General features: G+C 36.9%; 1 protein-coding gene across 1 annotated transcript; it reads right to left on the reverse strand.

Annotated features, from left to right (window-relative positions):
- Positions 1-529: 529 nt before the first annotated feature.
- On the reverse strand, positions 530-18087 carry TRPM7 (transient receptor potential cation channel subfamily M member 7). The gene is made up of 18 exons (XM_031055964.1): positions 18038-18087; positions 14182-14245; positions 13358-13490; positions 11748-12886; positions 10080-10156; positions 9168-9227; positions 8063-8144; positions 7614-7684; positions 7075-7112; positions 6081-6106; positions 5687-5737; positions 5533-5598; positions 4591-4874; positions 4181-4263; positions 3653-3858; positions 2563-2614; positions 2363-2469; positions 530-2063 (listed from the first exon to the last, which is right to left on the reverse strand). The coding sequence occupies exons 2-18, from the start codon at positions 14243-14245 to the stop codon at positions 1933-1935; spliced, it is 2670 nt and encodes an 889-aa protein (XP_030911824.1). The 5' UTR covers positions 18038-18087; the 3' UTR covers positions 530-1932.
- Between the last annotated feature and the right edge of the window lie 5663 nt (positions 18088-23750).

The following is a 23750-nucleotide window of genomic DNA, read 5'->3' on the forward strand; positions in this document are numbered from 1 at the left end:
AGCAGTAACACAGCTAAAAAATAACTGTGCGTAGTTAAGTATTTGTCAAGAAACAAAGTTTCCCAGCTTTTACTTGCAATTTTCTCAAAATGTTTTTCTTCTTTCATACACTGAAATTTGGTCACATTTTCAAAACACCAGAGACTCCTCTGGAAACCTCTCTCAATCTGCAGAGCCAGTCATGCTTACAGACTCACTGCTGCTGTTTCTTTAGAAAGGTGCAAATACATTTGGAATATTTGCCCATTTCCTCCCAGCAACAGGAGCTAATGCAGTCAGAAGAAGCAGTTCCTAATTAAACATTGTGAAGAGCTATTTTTTACTCATTTACTCATTAATCCCCTCACATGAGTTTGGCAGCTATGACAGTTTTCACTTTTTTACCTCCCTAGTTTCTGGTGTTGGCCCAAGTTGTGATACCTCAAAGGCTAACAGCTACTTTGATCCAGCGTGGCAAATTCTACTTTTCTGCATAAAGAGTTACTTAAATTCACCAAAATAACCCTTCAGACTGAGACGGAGAGCAGAAGTCTGTAAACAAGAATAAATTTATTTTAGATTCTTTAAAGATTTAATGATATACAAAATGTATACAGTATTATATCCTTATAACATTTTACCTTTCCCCATCAAACATAAAACACCATTTAAACAACTATTGTGTTCGTGCCTTAGGTCTGTATCTATAAGATACACTACTGAATAAAAAATTTATAGAGCTATATACTGCCCTTTTAATTAAAAATTACAAATTAGTACCTATGTAACAAAAAAAAAATCGCAGCATGAAACTTCAGTTGGACAACAGGTTCTTTTCTTGCTGAATGCTCAACAATATTTGGGACAGTTAAATTACATTTTATTGGCATGAAGGTGCATTGCAATCTCCCGTACTTTACACAATGCTAATCCAACCCTAGTCTCTCTTAAGTACCACAAATAACATAACATTAAAGATGTTTTCTACACAATTTTAAATACATTTACAAGTAATGTGTACATTCGGTTTCAATACACTGGTTTTAGGAGATCTTTGGAAGGCAGAACTTCTGAAGCAGTCACTACGTACGTACAAGGGAAAGCACTTCCAACTTGTGTTCTTACAAGGCAACTTATTTGGACCAGCACAAACTAATTCTTCTATTAAATATGATTATACCAGTCTATCATGGCTTTGTTACTATTTGACAGTGACTTGATAAAATTGAAATGTGTAAAACAAGAAATTTTATTATGCACAATTCAGGCTCTATTTCACAAAACAAAAGCAACCAAGCCCAGTTTTACAGTCATGAAGCTGAAAGAATCCTGATTCAGGAGACTCTCTCTCTCTTTTGGAACAGATCAAGTTCCTACCTTCAACTTCAGTCTATTTGCATCCTATATACACCTCATTTGGCTCTGTCCTCTTCAAAAGGTCAGATTAAAAGACACCTGGTGAGAAAATATTAGTGGAAAACTTCCGAAAACACTCTAAGAATACTCTGGCATTACAGAGGTAGGCGCTTTCTCCTGGTTTTGCTCATTGATGGTAAGACAAATGCCAAAAAGACAAATGCTTTACCTTAAAACATCAACTACCAAAATCCTTTTGGTGGAAGGCATATTTCCCACCACAGGTCTACAGGAAGAAAATCCTCCACTAAACCAAAATAAAATAAAAAATAAAACTATCTGCTTAAAAAGCCCCTTTAAAAACACTTCTTAAATACTTGTCATTATTCCACCTTTAGAAGGATCAGCTGCCACGCTGCTCTGTAGATGGTTATCACAAGGTAAAATCCTTAGATTATGGACCAGCCAAAATTCCACTTATGAGACAGTAATCCTTGTTTTGACAAGTCTTTCTTTTCATTATAGTGAGGGAAAGGTAAGTGACAACTTGGTGAGGTTCCAGGAAGTTTGAGCGAAGCCACTGAGTTGGTCACATCATCAGAGCATCAGACGGATGGAATTGGCCGGATCAGAATCTTTGGTGCAGCTTCCAGGCTGAATTGTCAATTCAGGGGCATCGTCCTGAGGAAATATGATCTTGTCAGGTGTGTAGTCATTCCTCTTCAGATCTGTACAAACAGAACAAAGTCATAATGATTACTATTTCTTGAGGTAGTAGAATCAATGGGGCATAAATGTCTAGCAAAGAATTGGATATGCAAATGCACTTATGAAGACGAATTCCAGGATATGCACTGTCACAAAAGGGATGTTTTTATCATATGTGCAATAAGAAGCCTAAATTCAAATCACATAACTCCTGTTTATTACTGGTTCCACTTTCACAGCATGCCTTGACTATTTCATTATGTATCTTACATCATCTCATGACATCAGTGTCTCAGAAGGAGGGTCCTGCAGCTCTTACCAGGAAGTTTCAGTTTCCTGCAGCGGGAATTACAGTGGTGCTTTGCTCTGAAGTTTTTTATTGCATCCTCTCCTAGATTGGCTGGCCCAAACACCATATCGTATGACCTTGGAGACAAAGTGCACATAAACATCCCTTGGCATGTGTTCTCTTTCCAGGGACAATTTTATATAATGCTTTAAGTCTTTCTTAACCCTTACCTTTTTTCCCCAGCTTTTATCACAGAGGGATCTGTCAAATTTTCACCAACACCTTCAGACAGCACATGAAGAAAAAGTTAAATCTGATACACTTCTGATTACATAAATATATTAATATTAAAAAGCCTTGGAATCCTTAGCTATGACTTCTCGGCTTTTCCAAGAATAAAAACAGAAAAAACCCACAACAAACACAACCCAAACTACACATGATTCTCTACCCTTAGAAAATTGCTCCTAAGCAAGCACTTTGTACTTCTCAGATTTCTTCCATCTATTTTTTGCATTTCCTAGCTTGAGTTTTCACCCACGAGAAAAATCTCCTATGCAGTTCTCACTGCCAGAATATCTGGCACAGAGTTCAGGATAAAACCAGCTTACCACACTGGCACTACACAAATGTGCCAAAAAATAGCATTTTTATGCCACATTTCATTAGGAAAATGTATATATTTATAGTTTCTGTGTTGCTGTAAGATTTAATACTATATTAGAACTAAAAAGCTGGTGAAGGGTCTGGAGCACAGGTCCTGTAAGGAGCAGCTGAGGGAGCTGGGGATGTTTATCCTGGGGAAGAGGAGGCTCAGGGGAGACCTCATCACTGTCTAGAACTACCTGAAAGGACATTGTAGCCAGGTGGGGGTCAGTCCCCATCAGGAGGACAAGAAAATGGCCTGAAGTTGCACTAGGAGAGGTTTAGGTTGGATATGAGGTAAAATATATTCACTGAAAAGGCTGGAACAGCTGCCCAGGGAAGTGGTGCAGTCACCATCCCTGCAGGGATTTAAAAGCTGTTTGGGGGTGGCCCCTTGGCACATGGAGTGTGCTGGATTTGGCAGTGCTGGGTAAAGTTGGACTCAATGCTCTTAGAGCTCCTTTCCAATCTTTATCATAATATGATTAAATAAGAAAATCACAGATCCTAACTAACTAGAAGAAGCAGCACTAAATAATCTTTGTTGTTTATTACAAATATACAAATTCTTAACAAAATGCTAGCAAAAGAAAAACCCTAAAAATAGATAATATTAAAACATAGATAATAAAATAGACCTTGGTCCCAATGCAAGTTTCAAAGTCAGGGCATTACCTTGCAGATCTAATACCAACAGTTCTCCTCTTGTATACTCATATGTCCAGTGGCTGAAAGCCAGCATAACCTCCTCCAGCATGTTAGTTGGGATTATTTCATCCCCATTATTGTTATTATATTTTCTAAACTCTCCAGTCATGCACTCTTCAACTGCAAACCACTGGCCAGCAGAGTGGCAATATAACAGGAAAACTTCCAAGAACCTGGAAAAAGTACACTTAATTAGTATAGGTCCAAAATAGGGATCTATCATTACTATTAGACTTTTATTTAATTTACTAACAATTTAAATACTTTTAAACTATTACACAAAGCCATTTAGATTATCCCACTAGATTAGAATCAGTGCAGAAAGTATCAGTGGAAAATACTGCCACGGACAATTCTGCTTGCCACGTTCACAGCAATATTCCAAGACATATCTACATATGAGTATCTTAATATATGTGATGCATCTGTTAATATCCTGTAGGCATTGCTCTGAGCCAAAAGCATGCAATATAATGGCAGTTTAAACACACTCACCTTGGAGAGTATGGGATGGATTTGGGCTTCATCTGGTTGAATGCAAAGGTGAGCTTCTGTGCTGCTCTCTGCTGCTGAATTTCCTGTGAGTCAAACCCACACCTCATTAGCTGCTTAACAGAACAGGGAACAGCACAGAGCCAAGCAGGCAGTGGGAACAGTGTCCATTCCCCCAAGGCAGAGTAACAGATTACTTGTTTTTAAATTATATCTGTATTTTAAGAATTTGAGCTCTTTGATTAAATAAGCCATCCTGGAACAGAGTTTTTAACCCTTTTGCTCATACAGAACCCCAGACTAACTTTTTTTCTTATTCTAATAAGTATATACTAGTTTACAGGCGGGAAAATAATTCCTGTTTAACATATAATGCCTGTCTGTGTTTAATAATTGTCAAAGATAGAACTTACTCTCAAGCACAAGTGCAACACAGTGTCCTCCTTATAAATGCTTGACCAAGTATTCACAACTTCAGGAAGAAACGACTTGATGATGTAAAGATGTCCTGATTTCAGGATATCATATTCTGACCACGTGCACACAACTTTGAGAGCTCGACGTAAACCTCCTCCCATCTCCTCTTTACTTAAAAATTCAATTTTAGCACAGAGCCCCAGCTGTGACCAGGAGGACATGCTGTTGTTCAGGATGCTGGGAGAACTCTCTTCAAGGCGATACACAGTGACTGGTTCACCTGCAGACAGCACAAAAACCATCGCCGAGCTGAACTTTCCAAGTTTGAAATCAAAAGCACTGAAAACACACCACTTCTTACAACAAGCTGCAGTGTTAAGTCATTACAAACATCTTGAATTAACAAAAAATTGACCCCTCTGCAGCTTTGTTCACAGAGCTGTAAAATTTGTCCTCCTATTAAGGCCTATTAATGACACTGTTCAAACAGCACTAAGAACACTGAATAAATGCTTAAAGTTCAAACAAGTGAAGACAACTTAAAGGAATCCTTCCAGAATAGTTTGTTATAAAACTGTTAGTACAATACTCCCATCACTGTAACACCATTTCTGAGGACAACTATAATTAAATCTACATTTCATAATCAAGTGAGTTGCCCTAGAAAAGGTGTCATACTCACATATATTTCTGAGTGTTCTAAGACAGACTTCTTTTAGTTCATTAAGACTTCAGTTTCACACTTGCTGTGAGAAACTGAACTTTGCCTTGATCCTTCTATATTGGATCCTTCTTGACCCTTCTATATTAGATACATAGAATATATATCCTTGATCCTTCTATATTAGAAGGATCAAACCAAATTAGAATCCATATAAGGTTTTCTTTTCTTCCCCAAAAGACTACAGTGAACCAGCAACAAGAAATACAATTCTTACCTCTTGGAGGCACAGGAGTGAATGGAATGCTCTGTGATAATCTCATCAGGTTATTTCTTTCTACAGCTAGAGGAAAATTACAGCATTTGTTGAAGTTTAAGGATCTTGTATATGTCAATAAAAATACAAGCATTAGTTCGTAGAAGGGACTGACCTGAGTAATAGTAATTGATATCCATGATAGGCTTGAAAGGAGAAGCAATGCCTGAAAAGAGATTAAGTGAAAAAAAGAAGAAAAAAAGAGATACTCTAGCTACTAATTTATGTACTAAAATACCACACACTAAGATCAACTGCCAAGTTACTACAGTTTGAAAAGGATCTGCTGTGAAGATAATTAAATATTGCACTTAAGTCTTTAGTACCTCAGGGGGGAGAAAAATGTAGTGCTTAATGCTTGGCTGTTTGTTGAAAAATTCTTTTTTTATTTTTTTAAATCATAATATTGTGTGTCCAATAAATTCCAAGTTACCATCAATTAAATACAAGACCCAAGCACTTGGTTATACATAAAAATCTCTCACCTTTAGAGGACAAAGAAAACTTACCATTCAATGCATCTTCTTCTGATGGCCTGTCAAATGCCACAAAAACAACAGTCACCTTCAAACTTACTCTGCATTCCCTGATTTTGACACATCATCCTAGGTCACCTTGTTAACCTCACAGGACCACTTTTTATCCTGTTATCCTATTTATCAAGGGCAGTACAGGTTTCTTAATTACAAAATAGTAATGGAAAGCTGTTAAGCAATCTCATGTTTTTACAGCTACACTTTAAATACCTCCAAGTCATGCACAACATTATGCTAAGTTTGCATCACAAGAGCTCGTTCCCACAGAGGCGCTTTAATTAAAACTTGTTCACAACAGTTTACCCTTCTGTTATCAGATAAATAAGGTAATGGCTTTAACAGTTAACTCAGGGGGTAATTGTTAACAATGCATAATTCCAGAGGTGGTTACAGTTGGAAAGGCTGGGTAAAGACCTTTACCAGGAAGGGAGCTGCTCAATATGTGTCAACACATTCTCATGCTTGCCCTCCAACGTGTGACACCGTTAATCTAAACAGAACCTGTTAAAGCATGGTGAGAGCTCAGCCTGACGCCCCCACGAGCACCTGCAGCCCAGGGAGCCAACCCAGTCCTGGGCTGCATCCCAAGAAGAGTGGCCAGCAGGCTGAGGGGGTGGCTCTGCAAGAGACCCCAGCTGGGGCACTGTGGCCATCCCTGGGGTCCCCAAGGAAAGAAGGACCTGTTGGAGAGAGCCCAGAGGGGGCCACAAAAATACTTGGAGGGCTGGAGCCCCTCTGCCCCAGAGACAGGCTGGGAGAGCCTTTCAACCCAAACCATTCTATGATGCTCCTATGATTCCAGTGAATATATTTAGTTATTTATTAGAAGGGAAAAAAATACCAAACTGAATGGGGTTTTTTCTCATTAAATGCAACTAAATCCCACTATAGCCAAAGACAACCAAAAAGAAAAACAGATCAACATACAGAGTGATAAAATTGCTCCATTAGTAGAAAGCTTACTTACATTTGACTGCTATTTGAAGGTCTGCCCTGTAGCCAATCCTTAAAAACAAAGGAGAGGAAAAACAAAGAGGGCTTCAGTTTTGTAAGGAAAACACAGTTTATTCAGTTGGAGGTGGGGTGGTAATGTGTGTAATGTGTTTTAAGCTCTTGGAGTACAGCCTGTTTATTGGAAATAAACCAGGCTGTACTGAACTGCAGTTGAATGGAGAGACCCAAATACAACCAAGAAATGGTAACTACAATTAAAAGAATAAATAATATTCACTAATATATTCACTATATTCACTACTGTTTATGGATTATATAAGTAATTCTTTTCCTTAAAAGAAAAGAATTTTGATTTTATTTCTACAAACAGAAAACAGCACAGATTTTCATAGTGAGAACATACACAACTTCTTCTCTTAGTGAAAACAGGTCTCCTGTTGCCTCCTAGAACAAGCAAGTCCACAAATCAGTATTACTCTTTATCTGTTTCTTCTCCTTTATTTGTTCAGCTTCTAGTTCTGCTCAAGAATGTCACAAAAGGTTGATACAAACCGTCAGCAAAGCTGCTTTGGAGTCAACTTGCTGCGTGTCTTCACTGGATGCTCTCCTGCTCTCGCAGTACACTACAAACGAAGGAGATTTGTAACTGGACAAAGAATGGCAGCTGTCACTGTCGCCCATTTCCTAACAGTGAACAAACAGACAGCTTAACAAAGCTCTCATGAAACAAGCCTGACCCACAGCTCTAGAAGAAGTTTGCAGTCCTAACTAGATCACTTCAGGTTTTACAGCTCTGGCTGTCCATGGCAAATCCAAGGTAACAGAACTGAGCTGGCATGGCTAGAAGAACCACAAGAAGCAGAAGATTCAAGTACTACCAAACACGAAAATATTTCAAGATTATTTAACCATTTGTGTTCCCTTTGCATCTTCCTAGGATACCCATTAGCAAGGCAAGTTAGAGACACCATTAGCGGACCTGAGCAGAGCCCAGAACTTACGCTGCTCTGAGTGGGCTGTCAGAGGGTCAGCGAGCCCACCACAAGAACTTGATTGTTGTAGATCACTGTCAGTTTGAAGACCCTACCAAAAAAAAAATTACATTTACCATCAGTCATCATTACCATTATTGCTTTCAACTGCTACTCTTGGAACTCAATGTGCCCAGTTTTTCTTTTTAGGACTGGCCAGGATTCTTAAAAATTTCTGGAAGTACTTCAAATACCTCACTGCACAGAAATGCACAAGTTGAGTGCATTAATTCAGTTTAATGTTCTTCTCACAGTAGCCACCAGCTGTAACATTTTGAGGTACACATTAAGACTCCTGACCCATACCAAAAGAGTTCTTTGCAAGGAAATGTTACAATAGCCTAGAACTAAAGAAATGTCAATTACACTGGATACCTACAAGTACCGTGTTCAGCACATCTCTTTTGTGCCTTTGTTTGCTATCAATTCTTATATAATTATATGGCTCTGACAGAAACTAAATTTCAATTTGCACCCACTTAAAAGAGCAACAAAATGTGGTAAACTCCTGTCATGTAAAAACCTGTGGGTTATGAATGCAACTTCCTTATGGACATACTCCTTCACAGCAATTACACATTGTTGGAATACGTACTGAGGTGGTCAGTGTTTGACAACAAAATATTTCTTTTGCTAAAAAGGAGAAAGGTGGTTTCATCACAAACTAGGACTGTGTGTAGAGTGGCACAGGGCTTACTCATCTATTAACTCCAGTGCTGAATGAAATGTAAAAATTCATTGTGCCCTGCTTTTGATTCCTGAAATCATAACAGTTAGGAAGTTGTTGCCACCCTTTTTCACCCTGTCCTCTTACAGAATCCACCCCACACACATAAACATACACAGGCCTCTCTGCGAGTGTGTGTGTCCAAAATGTCTTTCTGACGTGTGGTTATGTGCAAAAAAACTATTTCTTTACATCCCTAAACACTAGAACATTTTAGACCTCTGTCAAGGAGACATCCAATTTACAGATAACGAGATAAGAACCGAGATCCACGTCTTTACTGGAAAGAATACTTTTAGTACCTGTTGAAAATAAGATTCCTAATAAATGGAAACTTTCTTCACTTACTTGAAGTCTGGTTGTCTCTATACCCTCCAATATAGCTTTTTTGAAGTCTTCCTGCTGCTCCTATCAAAGAAATAAAGCAAATTGTTAACAATAACATGAAAAAAAACTGTGCCAAAAATTCATACAAAAAGCTTTTTGGTCACACATTATACTCATTGAAAGGTTCAGAAGCAGCAACTCAGCAGAATAGAAGCATTTCAAATGGTCATAATGCAATTCCCAGGTGAATTCTCCCCTGAATGCATAACTGCAAATTTGTATGTACTAATTTAACAACTACATAGCAAAAATTGTATTGATATACATATATATGCATACACACAATATAATACTTGGAAGGCAGGTTTATGATTAATTACTTTTCCATTTGAGTAATTTTTATTATTCTCTAAAGAAATTTCTTTAAGGAAATGGAAATTACTCATTTTAGTTTACGACAAGTTTATTTAAAAGCTTTTTCTTCTTGGGAGCATAATGAAAAATTTTTGTCACTTTTGAAAATTATATTCACTGTCACCTTGCTTTATAAATTATAATATAAATTACTCTAGTCTTCCTAAAGGCTGATCTTGAAATTTATGAGTGTAAAATATTTAGTTAAACACTAATTATGGGATACTTAATTTTATCTCAATTCACAGTTGTAGTCATCTTAGCTTCCATAACCTCAGAGCTTGTTTGTTGCACTATTCCTATTATGAAGCAACAGTACTTGATGGCAGTTCAGGTTACATGAGTTTTCACTGGATTTTTTTTTTTTAATCATGAAACAGATGCAAAGTGCAGTCTGCAATGACTGGGTAAATTTTTTGATTATATTTGGCCTTAAACCTTTTCCAAACATACTGTGACATTACAGTTTAAAAGAAAATGATCCCCATTAACATATTTGACAAAGCCTTTCATGCTCACCTCAATATCAGCGCTTCTTTCCCTCATTTTGCTGGCTGCCTCCTTGAACCGCTGTAGGTCCATGCTGTCTCTGTGACCTTTGACACAGTGAATTCAAAAAGAGTATTCAAAATCAAAGGCAACCTCCAATGTTCTGACCATGCCAATAGTCTGCATCACCATAGCAAAGGGTTACAAACCACCTAAGGTCTGTGTGCCTGTTTGCACTAGGAGACACATTACAAACACGCTCAAGTGAAGATCAGTGTAACAATACCAAACTATTGCCTTTCCTGCACTGAGGTGTGGAGCACCATCATTCAGAAAGTAAAGCTAATATTTTAAATTTGTACACAAGCGTATGCTCCTCACATGAAAGGAACAAGGCCTGGATTACAGCACTTTTATGTATGCTTGACAAATGAAGGGAAAGTAGACAGTTTCCTGGAGGTAGCTTTTACAATATACCCTTCATCCTCCCAACTGCAAGAAATACTTTTCAGAATTTTCCCATTCATGTGGCTTTATAATGAATGAAAATCTACTTGGCTTCACAATTGAAACCTGCATGGTATCACAAATGGTGTAAATTGTGGACAGTAAGAATGAAGGGTATGTTCTAAATGCTAGAGATGTCAAGAGGACCATATACAAAAAAAATCTGGCTCCAGTAAATAAGTATAGTTAGTATTCAAAGTTATTAGTGGTGAAGTACATTTAAAGATTAGATAAGAGTTGTACAATCACTGTCCATAATTTCTGTTTAGCCTTGCTTTCTTTTTTTCAACCATGAGGCATTTATACACAAATAGCTAATGTAGGTAACTTCTTAGAAATAATCCAAGTTTCACAGCAGTAGAATAAGCTCTTGTCTAGAGATTTAAATTTATACAACCTCAGCAGATCTCTGCAAAACACTGAGACAGCCCTAAACAACTTTAGCAAGACAACACCTCTGCAGACAACCTGACAATTCCAGATTACAATCTTCTACTAAACACTAAGCATACTTAAAACATTATCTATTTTACAGGGATCAGTTAGTAAACCCACACCTGTGTTTTGCAATGAATCTGCCACTGTTTTACCATTCAAATAGATAAGTAACTAACCAAAACCATCCACCTTTTTACTGTTAAGCAGAACTTGACGGGAGGCAAAATGTTGTATTGAATTAAAGGACTTTGGAAGCTTCCAAAATGACAGCCCCAATCCAGGTTAGCCTAGGCAACAGTGGAAGATCCCAGCTGTAACAGTGTTTAGAAATAAAGTATAGGAGGAACCCTCAGCTTGACACAGATACCACAAAGATATTTGTCCAGGACTCCATCAGCCTGAGTAGTGTTCTGTAATTACGTCAAGAAATAGACAATATTTTTGATTTATGCAATCAGAAGGTAGGAGCTTTATAATGAGCCACAAAAGGTTTGTCTACAGTGCCCGTACCAAGTTGTACAGCTGCTAATTACCCAAAACTGCTAGACTCAACAACTGGATAATGTTTTTCAGAAAAATATTGTCTATGTGACAGAATTATGGAGAAATTATAATTTCAGTTAAAAAAAACATTCAAGCAACATGGGGAAATTAGAGATGTTAAATGCAAAAAAAGCAGAGCAAAATGGTAGAATAAAGTCACCTGCAACCGGAATACACCCAAAATACCATACAATTCTTGATAAGTCAAACCTTGTGGCTTAGATTTGGTCCACAGTTTATGAAGCAGTCCCATAAGGATGTTAGAACATAAATCTCTGGTTTGCAGCTCCATTGCATGGACATGCTGACTTTTGGAAAGTTCATCTTTAATATTCAATTTTCCATGTGAGCCGCCACGGTTGACTGTTGACATCAAGTCGCCCGTTGACAAAGAGAACTTCATTTGGGGCTTGTTCTTCTCTAACTTGGCAGGGGACTGGTGAGCACTTTTGTCAACTCTGCAGCTGTAGTTATCATTAGCGTCACTCTCATCATGAATAAAACCACAATTAACGTATCCTCCATTTTCAACACAAGGTTGGGTGAAAGCAAGGCAAGCAGAGCCAGAAGCAAGAGGATAAGAGCAGCTAATAATGACTTCAGGACATTCAGAATCTACTTTGTTATACTTACCCACAAATGCACCAAATTCTACATTATTATCTCCTTCTGTAGCCTTAGAGAAAACAGTCTCTTCATGCTTTGCTGAAGAATCCAGCTGACTTTTGCAACTGGGTCGAGATGGAGTGCTAACAAAAAACTTTGTAGTTGGGGATGTTACATGTGGCATGCTGTTGGATGAGTTGCCTAATTTTTTACTTTTACTAGTGGATTTTGAGATCTCTGCAGCCTGTATTCGTTGGCGAAGTTCTGGAGGGGAAACAGCATTTGAAAATAAGGCACTGCCTGAGGAACCTGCCTCTTGGAAGTTTTTTTCTTCTCTTCGGGGAGCCAGAGCCAACTCCTGTCCAATTGTCTTATGCTGGATTTCCTTGTCATCACGGATGGAAATGTTACAGAGTAAAGCATTGTTACTCTCAAGGCCTCCTTGTGGAAAAGAACCAAAGACGTTTCCAATGCTGTGCTTTTTCCACACAGATGATCTGAGAGAGCCATCCTCAATGAGATTTTGTGCCAAATGTTTTGAAATGCTTAACTCCCGGGTGATTTCATTATGAACCTTGCTGGCTTCTGAAGCTTTCTGGGCAGTCAGTGTTTTCAGAGTATCCACAGTTAGAGCAGACAGATCCTGGAGGTGGCCAATCTGTGAATCTAAAGACTGTAATGACCTTTTAATGTAGTTGACACGATCACCAACTTCCTTTATCTGAATGCACATTTGTTCCACCCTAAGAAAAATCAAATTATGAAATAGATATGAAAGGTATTTTTCTCAATATGCAAAAATCCATTATTATAACCCTTTGTGTCCATTTAATCAGGGGGAGAAACAACTTTGAAGTGTCACAATAATAGGATGGCATTGGACTGTTTCATAATACATTTGTACATACTTCTGAATCACAGAATTAAAACAGCTATCAATTGAGGGCCTAACAGCACTTTCTGAAATCTATCTGTTTCTTAAAATATCATGGGAAACTAAATAATACAATTGCCTCAGTTTACTGAGTGCTTCTATAGGTCAAGAAGAATCAATCACATTATCAGTTTCTGCTTAGCAATGGAAAGATACCATATAAAATTTGCATAAACACTTTATGTTCTTGAGCTGCATTTCTCCCCCTTTAAAGTACATTTTAAAAAACCTGTTGAAGTTCTAATCCTCTATTCAGAAATTTTAATTGTAAATATTCTACCGTTCAAATGTGACTCGAATCCTCTCCTCACTTCCAGAATGAAATTTATCATCCTTTTCATTGAAATACATCTCAACACACAGCTCTTCAAAATCATGAAGTTTCTTCTGATCTTCTTCTGTCAGGAAGAGTTCTAAAGAGAGATCAACATTTAAGATGACATATGTAGTGAAGTTGTATAGGTGCTAAAAACTAATAGTCATAACTCTACAAAGGATGTTAACAATAAAACACTACAATAAAAACAAAAAACAAAAAAACCAAACAAAAAACAAAACAAAACGAAAAAAGAAGGAAAAAAAAACCCCACAAAACCCAAGAAACAAAAAAAACCCTACCAGAGGGCCACCTAAGACCTTTTCTCTTTCATTGCAAAAAATATTCAAGGTCAAAGACTGACAATAAAATAAAATGAAAATAGTAATTCTGAGAGCATCTGTGCATAATACTATCATTCCTTACGCTCTATCCTTTAATCCCTTTGAGGCAAGGCTAGATTCCTTAGCTGGATTTTAGTTTTTTTTAAGTTTCAAAGAAGTTTTACAGAAAGAAAAAAAATTTCTCCGTTAGCAATAACAAGAAATCTAATCTATTTGTTTGTGTGATAGGTTTGTTTTACTGGAGATTTCTAGAGGTTGGCATTAAACTCTTGAGAAAAGCACAGTGATTTTCAAAAGAATTATCAATATTGAAAACACAAAAAATTAAGACCCACTTTGACTTTCCTCACAATACATTTCATAACCAAGAACACAGTGCTTTTCTGACAGTTTGCTTTAACCATGTCAAAACATTACTGCAATTTTTTGGGTAACTGTTCATACTTGGCCCATCTGAAGCCTTGTCTGTCTTTCTTCTTTTACATATACAGCAGAAGAGGGAAGCCATGTGGCTGAGAATGATCAGTGGTGGAGGCAGAACAGGTTTTTCATGGTAGGCCATAATGAAATGATAGCGCTGATACTTCCACACGATGTTTGAAATTGCCTTGACTTGTAAATACACGTTGCTGAAAGGGAACAGAACAATATTAACACACCAAGGTGGCTTTTTGGGGTGGTGGGAAGTTGTTGGTGTTTGTTTAGTTGTTGTTGGATTGTTTGTTTTTTAACACTTTGATAACAATCTTGAATTCTGCAGCCAGTTAAGAGACGAAAGCATAAACTTGTTTTATGCTGCAAAATTATTTTTGTGGAAGTGGAAACACATTCAAGAGAACACCATGATTCAGAGCAAGGAGAGGGCTAAAGAAATTCTCCCATCAGGTAACATCTCAGTACCTTTACTCAGAAATAAATTAGACTGAGATCAAATTTCAAGTTCGCTGAACAAAAAAATTAATTATTTCTAACTAAACTCAGAATTTCATATCACACCATGTGAATTTTGCAGTCTGCCTTCTTCAGTGTTTGTGAGCTGCTTATGCCCATAAATCAAACACTTGCAGAGAACTATAAAACACAACTTACTACAATTGAACCCAACCAACTGGAGAACATTAAATTAATTTAGGAACAACATTGAATTAAGACAAAGAGAAGTTACAAAATGCCTTCAAATTTCCTTGAACTTCTGATTCCCCTGAGCTCACAGATGTGACATGAACCAGTCACATCATAAACTTCCCTAACTCAGTCATGAGCTTGCAGTGAGGAAGAGACAAAGACCAGCCTTAGAATCCGAAAAAACTTCCAGGAAATGGGATTGCTTTGACCTGGCATCAGTTCTCATCCTACCATCTTATTACAATGAGATAGACCCTTGTCCAATTATTAGCAAAAATTAACTATTATCTACACACTTACTTGAAAAATGCAATCAGGAGATTAACCATGATTATGTACTGTACAAAGAGGTAGACAGCTTGAAGAAATGGGGTCAACCATGTTCCTGGGCCACAGAGATGAGCAACTTTTTCATCAGAATTATTTGCACACACTGTGTTGGGAAAAAAGATACAGAGAAAACATGTACATCTTTTAGAACTCCCAGCAGGTACAGACACAAAAAAAACCCCCAAAAGGTCACTTCCATTTTGCAACAACCAACTATCATGCAGTGGTTCTGCAGTTTGAAATGTCTCCAGGCATTTAGGAACATGCTAGAAAAATACCAGAGACAATGTTTCTGGCTGAAACTATGCTGTAATCATATTACTGGCTTTTTAAAAAAAGCATAGTACATCACCACAGCCAGAATTTGGTCATGATAGCTGTGGGGCAGAATTCCAAAATCTTGCTAGGAATAGCCTTGAGAGAAATGGTAATTATGTAATTTTTATTCTAAGCCAAACAACTTTTCAAAAAGAAAATGAAGAATCACGTCACATAGTTATAGAGCTGCAACCCACAAAAGGGAGATATTTCATTGAATGGAATCAATACCAACAGTATTTCAGAAAATTGGAATTTCATAAGATTTTGATAAGACCTTATCAGAATAAGTTCTCTCTTTACTTGCTTCATAATTGCAGTATCTTACCATCAATTTCATAGGCATAGACTTCACCAAAAATCATCCAGTATGGATGAAACACAATATCTCTAGCAAGAGTCCAAGAGGGTGCCTCATCAGGATACAGTATTGCCTTCCTGGGAACACCAAAACTAAGTAGTACAAGTGCCATAATCACCACAATGTAAAACATGTTGGCCACCTGTTAACACAAAAAAGTCAGTTAATCCAAAAGGCCATGAATATGATCTCACAACTCCAAAACCTTTTACAGTGACAGGGTACACTGGAGAAATTCTATGTATTATATATAGAAAAGAGTCCAGGACACAAATATTTCACTCAGAAAATTTTGTTAAATAATTTTAAAAACCCAAATTTTTCCTGTCCTTTTTTATTATGTATTTAGTACCCTTGGCCAAAGGCAACTGAGCATATTTCCCTTTTAACCTGAATACTATTAGGTACACAAGGAGCAGCTGACAAAGAGAAATATTCCTCCCTGAAGGTACTCAATAGCTGCACAAAAAACAGAGCTAGTTTTCCAAGGGCAGGAACAGAGAACCTATGCCTCTTGTAAGAAACCAAAGTGAGAAATGAGCAACTTGATGCCCTTATTTTTAAGCAATGACAGGGTTTAATTTTCTAAGAACCATTTCATAGAGGGAAGAAACACAAAACCCCCTTCCACATTCATATACACAGCTCTCAAGCCTTAAAATGTTTTTTTTACATTTAGAATAGCTACTGACAGTAGAGGTAGGTTATTTAATTTGAAGTTTAAACAATTTTAAATTTTTTTGTGTGAGATGACAAGAAGCACAATCTATTCCCAGTTTTCCATAGCACAAAAACCATGAAGGTGTTTCAGGACACTAAACAAGTTAAAAGTTTTGACCTAAAGAACACAAAGGCTATAATTTCAGACCTAAGTGGGAAGCTGAATCAAGACAAAGGTTTTATCATATTCATTTAAATCTCTGACATCTGAGAACAAAACAGGCCAGAGAAGGAAGATTTGCCATGTTTTTACATTTATGTAACAGGGATAGCTCCATAAAGGAAGCCTTCTAATCAGTACTTCTTTTGAAACCTTTTAAGGTATATTCGAGCTGGCTAATTCTGCACACCAAGTTGTTATCCTAATACAGCAGGATAAGAAACTTCTAACTAAAGAAAACTATTGAGAGAAGTTGTAAATGGATGCAGTTGGGGGAAAAAAAAACTAGTAACAAACATAGTACTTACCATTTTCCCAATCATCATAACATAAGGGCCAGCCTGTTGATTTACAGCTAGAAAATCCAGTAATCGCACATACCAAAAAATGATATTGAGACAGTATGTTATTCTTCCAGCAACAAAGATGTAATTTTCTCTGTAAGTGTTTTCTCCAAAATTCCCCTTGGCTCCAAATCTTAATGCAAACCCGATGAAGAAAGTGACAATGGCAACTGTGTCACTGATATTGAAGTAATCACTGAACCACACTTTGATCTTCTGATTAATCTTCCCAGCCTCTGACATAAAAATCTGTAAAAGATATGAAGGTCAGAACAGCTCATATTTGTTGCACAGGGACCAACAGTAAAATATGTGAATCACCACCATTTTTATACTTGCAAAAATATAATACCTATTCAAACAGAGAACTCTTAAATGCTGAGCAATCAAAACCAGTGTTTAACTGTGTCAGCTTCACAACAAGGAAAGGAGGGTTTTGCTCTGTCTAAACAATTTATTAAGGAATTTTGGATTTAGTCGGTTTTGGTGATGTTTTTACCTCTTTTGAGGCAGTTACTGTGACAAAAATGAACCCTATCTGCCTTCAGTTGAGCCTGAGGTACCAGGTTAAGGGACTAACTTCTCTCCCATTTAAAAATTATTACAGAACTCCATACAGTCTCTTGCTGACCAGGAACATTGCAGTTATGATGGCTCTCCTGTGTCACTAAAGCTTTTTTTTTTGTTTGTTTTGATATCTTGGTCATAGCACAGTGCTAGAGCCTGCCTGACAAATAAATACACATTTTACAAGGCCTCCATCTAGCAACCTACACCAAGCTTTAAGATAAAGGTATTAAATAATGTACTCTGATGCTTGAAGTTTCTTCAGTTTTCTTGTTTACAGAATCATAGTTTAAAGCATACTGTTTTAACTGACAAAAAAAGGCCAAAATCCCAGATTGTTACAGGCATACCTCACGAATTTTCTCAATTGCTGATGTGAAAATGTAAGCAATAACAATCCACTCCTGAACAGATGGTAATTCTTCCATTTTTACAAGAACCACAAATGTGTAGAGCATGAGGAATCCTAAGTATGCCAACTAAAAAACCAAATAAAACACATACATATAATTACTGCAGGATCCTTTAAAGATGTACATGGAATCTTTGATGTGGTATACAATAAAAGCTTCAAGGTGAATTACAAGACTACATTTACCCTTTTTAACAGACAAGTTATTATTTATAAGAGGATACAAACATTTTCATTTTAGAAAAGGAAAAATAGCTGTAATAAGCTATTTATTGTTAGCAAAGCTTTGCTCTTATTACAGTTATTTTTCTTTAGAACAAATTCTAGCATTTCTATTACAGTGATTGAAACGAAGCTGTGCATGCACTTGAGCCTAATACATGGTTATAGAACTCCTGCTAGCAACTGATGAAAAGAATTACTCAAAACAGAATTAAAAAACCCCAAACCACAGGGCACAGCATGTGATTATGCAGTTTCATAAAATGAAGTATTTCTCATTTCCAGCTCAGCAAGGTAAGGGATTTTCTGTCTGCTTTTTGGATAGTGCTTAACATTGACTCAATCAGAGCTACATGTTGGGAAAATAACCCAAAAATCTGTGCTACATTTCCAAATAAAATACACACTACACAGAAAAAATCTATCTCACCGTGTTAAACCAAAACTTCACAATTGGAGCATGATAAAATGCATAAAACTTCTGTGTAATTGGGAGTCTTTTAGGTTTTGCTGGAGTCTCCATGTCATGCTTTTCAAAAGTACTGTCCAAGATCCTCACTTCTTTAAAAACCTCCTAAAATAGAAAAACTGTTAACTTCCCACACAAAAATACATGCTTTATGGCACTAAATTGCACTTCTTTGACTTGAAAATGTAATTATTTAAGTGAGAATTATTGTTTTTAATATCTCCCTCTGCCCCACATTACCATAGGTATTTCCTCTGCTGCAGTCTGGAAGTTGTTCTCACTGTCATCCATTGCCATTTGATGTGCATCTTGAGACTGAGGAATGTGCGACATTTCAGCCTTGGTCTTATATTCCAACAGCAGTATAGCAGGAGGGAGTAGAATACTCAGTATCACCTGGAAGAGAAGAAGACTAAGTGTAAATAGTTCACAACTACATTAAAGCATCAGAATACACCAACACACAGAACAACCTTTGAAAATATAATATCTAAATTTCACTTGCTTGCTATTGAGGGGAAAAATGTAGAAAATAATTAGTTGTTATTACTTGTATATACACCTAAGAGCTTAGGATCACATATACAGAGTGTTTCTTGACTTGAAGACATAGGAAATGGGGAAAACCAACAAATTCCAAAATTCAAAGCTATTAGAAAGAATGTGCTCCAAGCCTGAAGATAGGGATGTTCTATTCACACTCTGTTGTTTAATCCACTCCCAGAAGCTTTGGAACAGTGTATTGTTGAAGTGTATTTTAAAAGCCTGTACCAGATTGTGGTTTGTGGGGGGAGAGGGGAGTGGTGTATGTTTTGTTTGGGGTTTTTTTTCAATTTATGGTAAAAAAATGAGCTAAGGTATAGATGAAGAGAGTAAGTGAAAGCTATTTACTGTCATTAGCCTGTTACAAAGCAAGCAAGAAAACAGTTAATCAGTTATCAAAGAAGATTTTAGTAGGTCACAAGTTAAATAATGCTTGTAGGTATTTTGTAGGAAAGTTTTATTTAATCTTATTTCTAGCAACAACTATGTTTTGGTACCTAATTTCTCAAAGAAATATGCAACTCCCATTTTGGTTCAATTGATCTATATCAATTATCTCTGTCTAGATCATAATTGATCTATATCACACAAAGGGCACCACTGGAAAACCTGTCCCCGATTTGCCTACTCTTGTTTTGTTCTGTGCTCTGTTTTTGCTCAGTTCCTCCAAAACAGGATATTCACAAAGCTTTTTTACATCAAGTCTGATTTGCTCCCTGTAAAAAGCCAAAATGCATGAAACTACAGTCTTACAACAGGTTTTCCATCTGTTAAGGCTTGCTACTACTATGTTTTTAGTAGTGGATTAGTATTCACATGATCTCTTTAAGCCTCTGATTAAAGGCTACTTGCCTGGTTTTTGCCTTCTATATTTCTGTACCTTATTTGAAAAGATAATAGAGTGTCAAAAGAAGCAAGTTTACAACAAATATTCCAGTTTTGATTATGTTATAGGAGACTGGTTTACAGGATTTATTAATAAAAGCTATAGTTGTGAAAGCTTTACACTAACAGCATTTAAACACACACTTTTCTTCCCTTTAAGCATAAACTCCACTGACCATTTTTACACGAATAAACTGCAAACAGTGCTTACTTTGTACCATGAATTCTTCCTCATGTTCAGCCTTCCCATCCACATATCCGATAGCAACATCTGTGTGCAAGTGTGTGCGACAAACGGACGGAGCCTCGAGGACACGGCCAGCTTCAGACAAGTGGAGTTGCTCCAGTTCTTAAGTTCATAAGTCAGTAATTTCATGGCCATAGTTTCATCTTGTCGGAAGGACTGCTCTAACAGCTCAACTGCCAGCTGACCAAACTCGCTAAAATGAAGGAAAAACCCAACAAAACAAAAGATAGTATCTATAGAAATTACCATGAGTGAATTTTCTTGCACAAATTCCCAACTTGCATAACTTGAAGGGACTATCATTTGTCCCTCCTGTAAAAATACACTATAATTTGTAACCACAATACATCTGTGACTTCTGTTAAAAACATATGCATGCTAAAACAGCTATTAAAACATGCACAGAAACTACACAGAAGGAAATGGCACACAGTTTCCTTTTAATTTGACTATAAATCAAGACTTTTAACAGCCCTCAAAAAGAGCAATATCTAATATAAGGCTTCTACTGGAGTTCCACTTAAACCTTTTTGCAAAATATAATTGTCTTCAAGTGTGCTAACAGAAAAATTTGAGTTTTGTTCATGAGTAGGCCACTACTTTTATTGCAGAGGTCGAGAAAATATTTTGAACAATAGGAATGTAACTCACTTAGAATACTGTTTCAGTTCTTCTGAAGTATCATCAACAAGGTCACTTTGTTTTGCCTCGTATGCCATGGACCGATAGACTTTGCAGGCCACCAAGGCTTTGGCCATGGACTCCTCGCCGTGCTGCCAGAAGAAAAGAGCCATCTTCTGCCTCTTCATCAGCACTGCCCACAGCAACAGCTCGTTCAGAGGATAAGCAAAACGTCTCGTTTCAGGATCATCTATGTCAACTATTTCATCTTTGGTTCTTCTCTTTTTTCCCTCTTCTGCACCAGTGTCAATCTTTAAAATAAAATCAGAAAGTGACATTTTAAGTCACTATACTTATTCAATTTCCATTATGTAAATTGAAATAAAATGCTGAGTGATCCAATACCAGATTATAAATAATTATAAAAAGAAAAATGAAAATTTTTGGGGACTTGAAAAGCAGCTGGAACTTTTGTTCAAAAACTTCAGTTAATGTACAATTCATTTTAATAACTGTGAGACTGAATTAATTTGAATTAGAGATCAAAGAAAAGCTGTAACTAATATACCTACATACAAATAAAAAAATTCATGGAAGCTGCTTGTAGTAGTAACACATGGCCAAACCTTGTCCTATCTACTGAGCTGTGTGAGTCCCACCTTCATTACTAGAACTCTGTCAAAGAGAAACTTTTTGGTCCCTAACATATCAAAGCTTATCCACAAGACTCCTATACAGAAAGAGAAACACCCTTTACAGAATCCTGTAAAAAAGCTGCAGTTTAGAAACAGTACAAAAGCAAGGTTGAAATTCCAGCTTTACCAAAGTCAATGTAATTGCTGCTACTCACACTCCAGTGGCATTTGGGTTGCCAGCAGGCTCCCCACTCTCAGCTCCTTGAAATAAACCCCACTGTGCTCCCCTCACAGCCCTCACCTTTGGTTTGTACGGCTGCGCTGTTTTGATGAAATGATTGTGGCGCATTTTTTCTTTCTTGTCTGCCCTGTTACCAAAAGACTCATGGCTTTTACACATCTGAGGAGTGGTACTTGAAGGATTCCGCCCAGATCTCTGCAACAAGGAGAAGGGGTTTGGTTACTGAAACATGGATGAACATAAACAGCACAACCAGAATTCTCAGTGGATATTTAACATGGTTTGTTGTTTGTTTTCATTGTTTTTAAGAAGTCACTAAATGGGCAGTTACACTTGTTGGTTAGTGTAGTTTGCACAAGAAGCTAAAATATCTGCAACTCAAGCCCTGGTGAATCTGTATGGGTAGTGTCCTTTCTTCCCCTATGAGCAGGGAAAAAGAAAATCACAGAGAAGGAAATATGATATGCTAGAAAAAGGTTGAGGAGAACAAAACCTGTTGTTTGTCCTCAATCCCAGGACAGTTCTCAGCTGCCCTCATAGTCCTTACTACTGCATTTAAAAGAACCAGTCCATTGGCAAGAAGAACAAACCAACATGGATTCAATCATTGCACAAAACACAAAGGTTTGGGTTTTTCAGTTGGGAACAGATGGCCGTTACCAAGTGCACGTACCCGGTTGTTCCCGCTGAGGCTGTTGTATATCGCTCTGAAGCGCTTCCTTGTGTACGTGCATCTGTAGGTTCCTCCCATCAGATACTCAATAACCAGTCCCACATCAATCAGGTTGATTTTATATCCTGGAGGAAGATTTCCCTAGGAATACAAAAGATATTTTTACTTTTTCAATGTATAATATTAAACTTGCTTAGAGTGTTTCTACATGTTTTATCACAGCTCTAAATAATTTTTAAAAAGAGGCCTTTCATGATAAAAAAAGCCTCCAACATAAAACCCAAAAAGCATCTACACAACTCAACAGTTATTATTTCTAATGAAAGACCAGGTTATACCTTTTCTACATAAACCCCCCTAACAGAACAGATATCCACTGCATTGATGGGGGAGGCATCCGAGATTTTTTGTCTATTGTTTTAACAGCGAAAATTTCTCCATGCTGGAAGCATCAGCTTTCAATTCCCCCAAAAAGGAAAACAATCAAAAGAAAGATGAAAGACAACACTCTTTGGCTTTAACATCTTTTAGGCAACAGTGCACCAAGCATAGAGCAGAAATATTGAAAACTACCAAAATGTCGGCAGAGGTAGCTTAATACGTAAAATAAAATTCAATTAATAAACTGCAGATCAAATTGATAGCCAAATACAAGAAATTAACAAAAAATAACTGGTAGTTTGACAGATTTTTACATGGACAGCATACCTGTTTGACGTCCCGAACAAGATGAAAGAGCGTTGGGTTGGTTGGGCCTTGTTTCTTCATAACAAAAGAGAGGGAAAATTTGGAATGAGACATTAGCATGCAAGAGCAGCACCATAAGAGGTTAATTTTAAAAACGAATTTAGAATATAAAAATATAATAAAATATAAATAAATGTAATAAATAAACTTCTCAAGGACACTTCTCTATAGAGCTTTATTAGCTAAAGAATTAATTATTTTTTCTTTTTTTGTCAAAGCAGATACTGAGACTGTTAACACAAACCTAAGCCATATTTGTGTACTAATCACATCAGCTAATTTTTGGTGGAAGGTTCTTTGTTCCATCTTTGGATACTGTTATTAAAATTACCTTGGAATTCTTAGCTCAACACCTACAGCAACAAAATTTTTCTAAGTAATAATTATAACTAT

This window comes from Geospiza fortis, unplaced genomic scaffold, assembly GCF_000277835.1.
Source record: "Geospiza fortis unplaced genomic scaffold, GeoFor_1.0 scaffold171, whole genome shotgun sequence".
NCBI lineage: Eukaryota > Metazoa > Chordata > Aves > Passeriformes > Thraupidae > Geospiza > Geospiza fortis.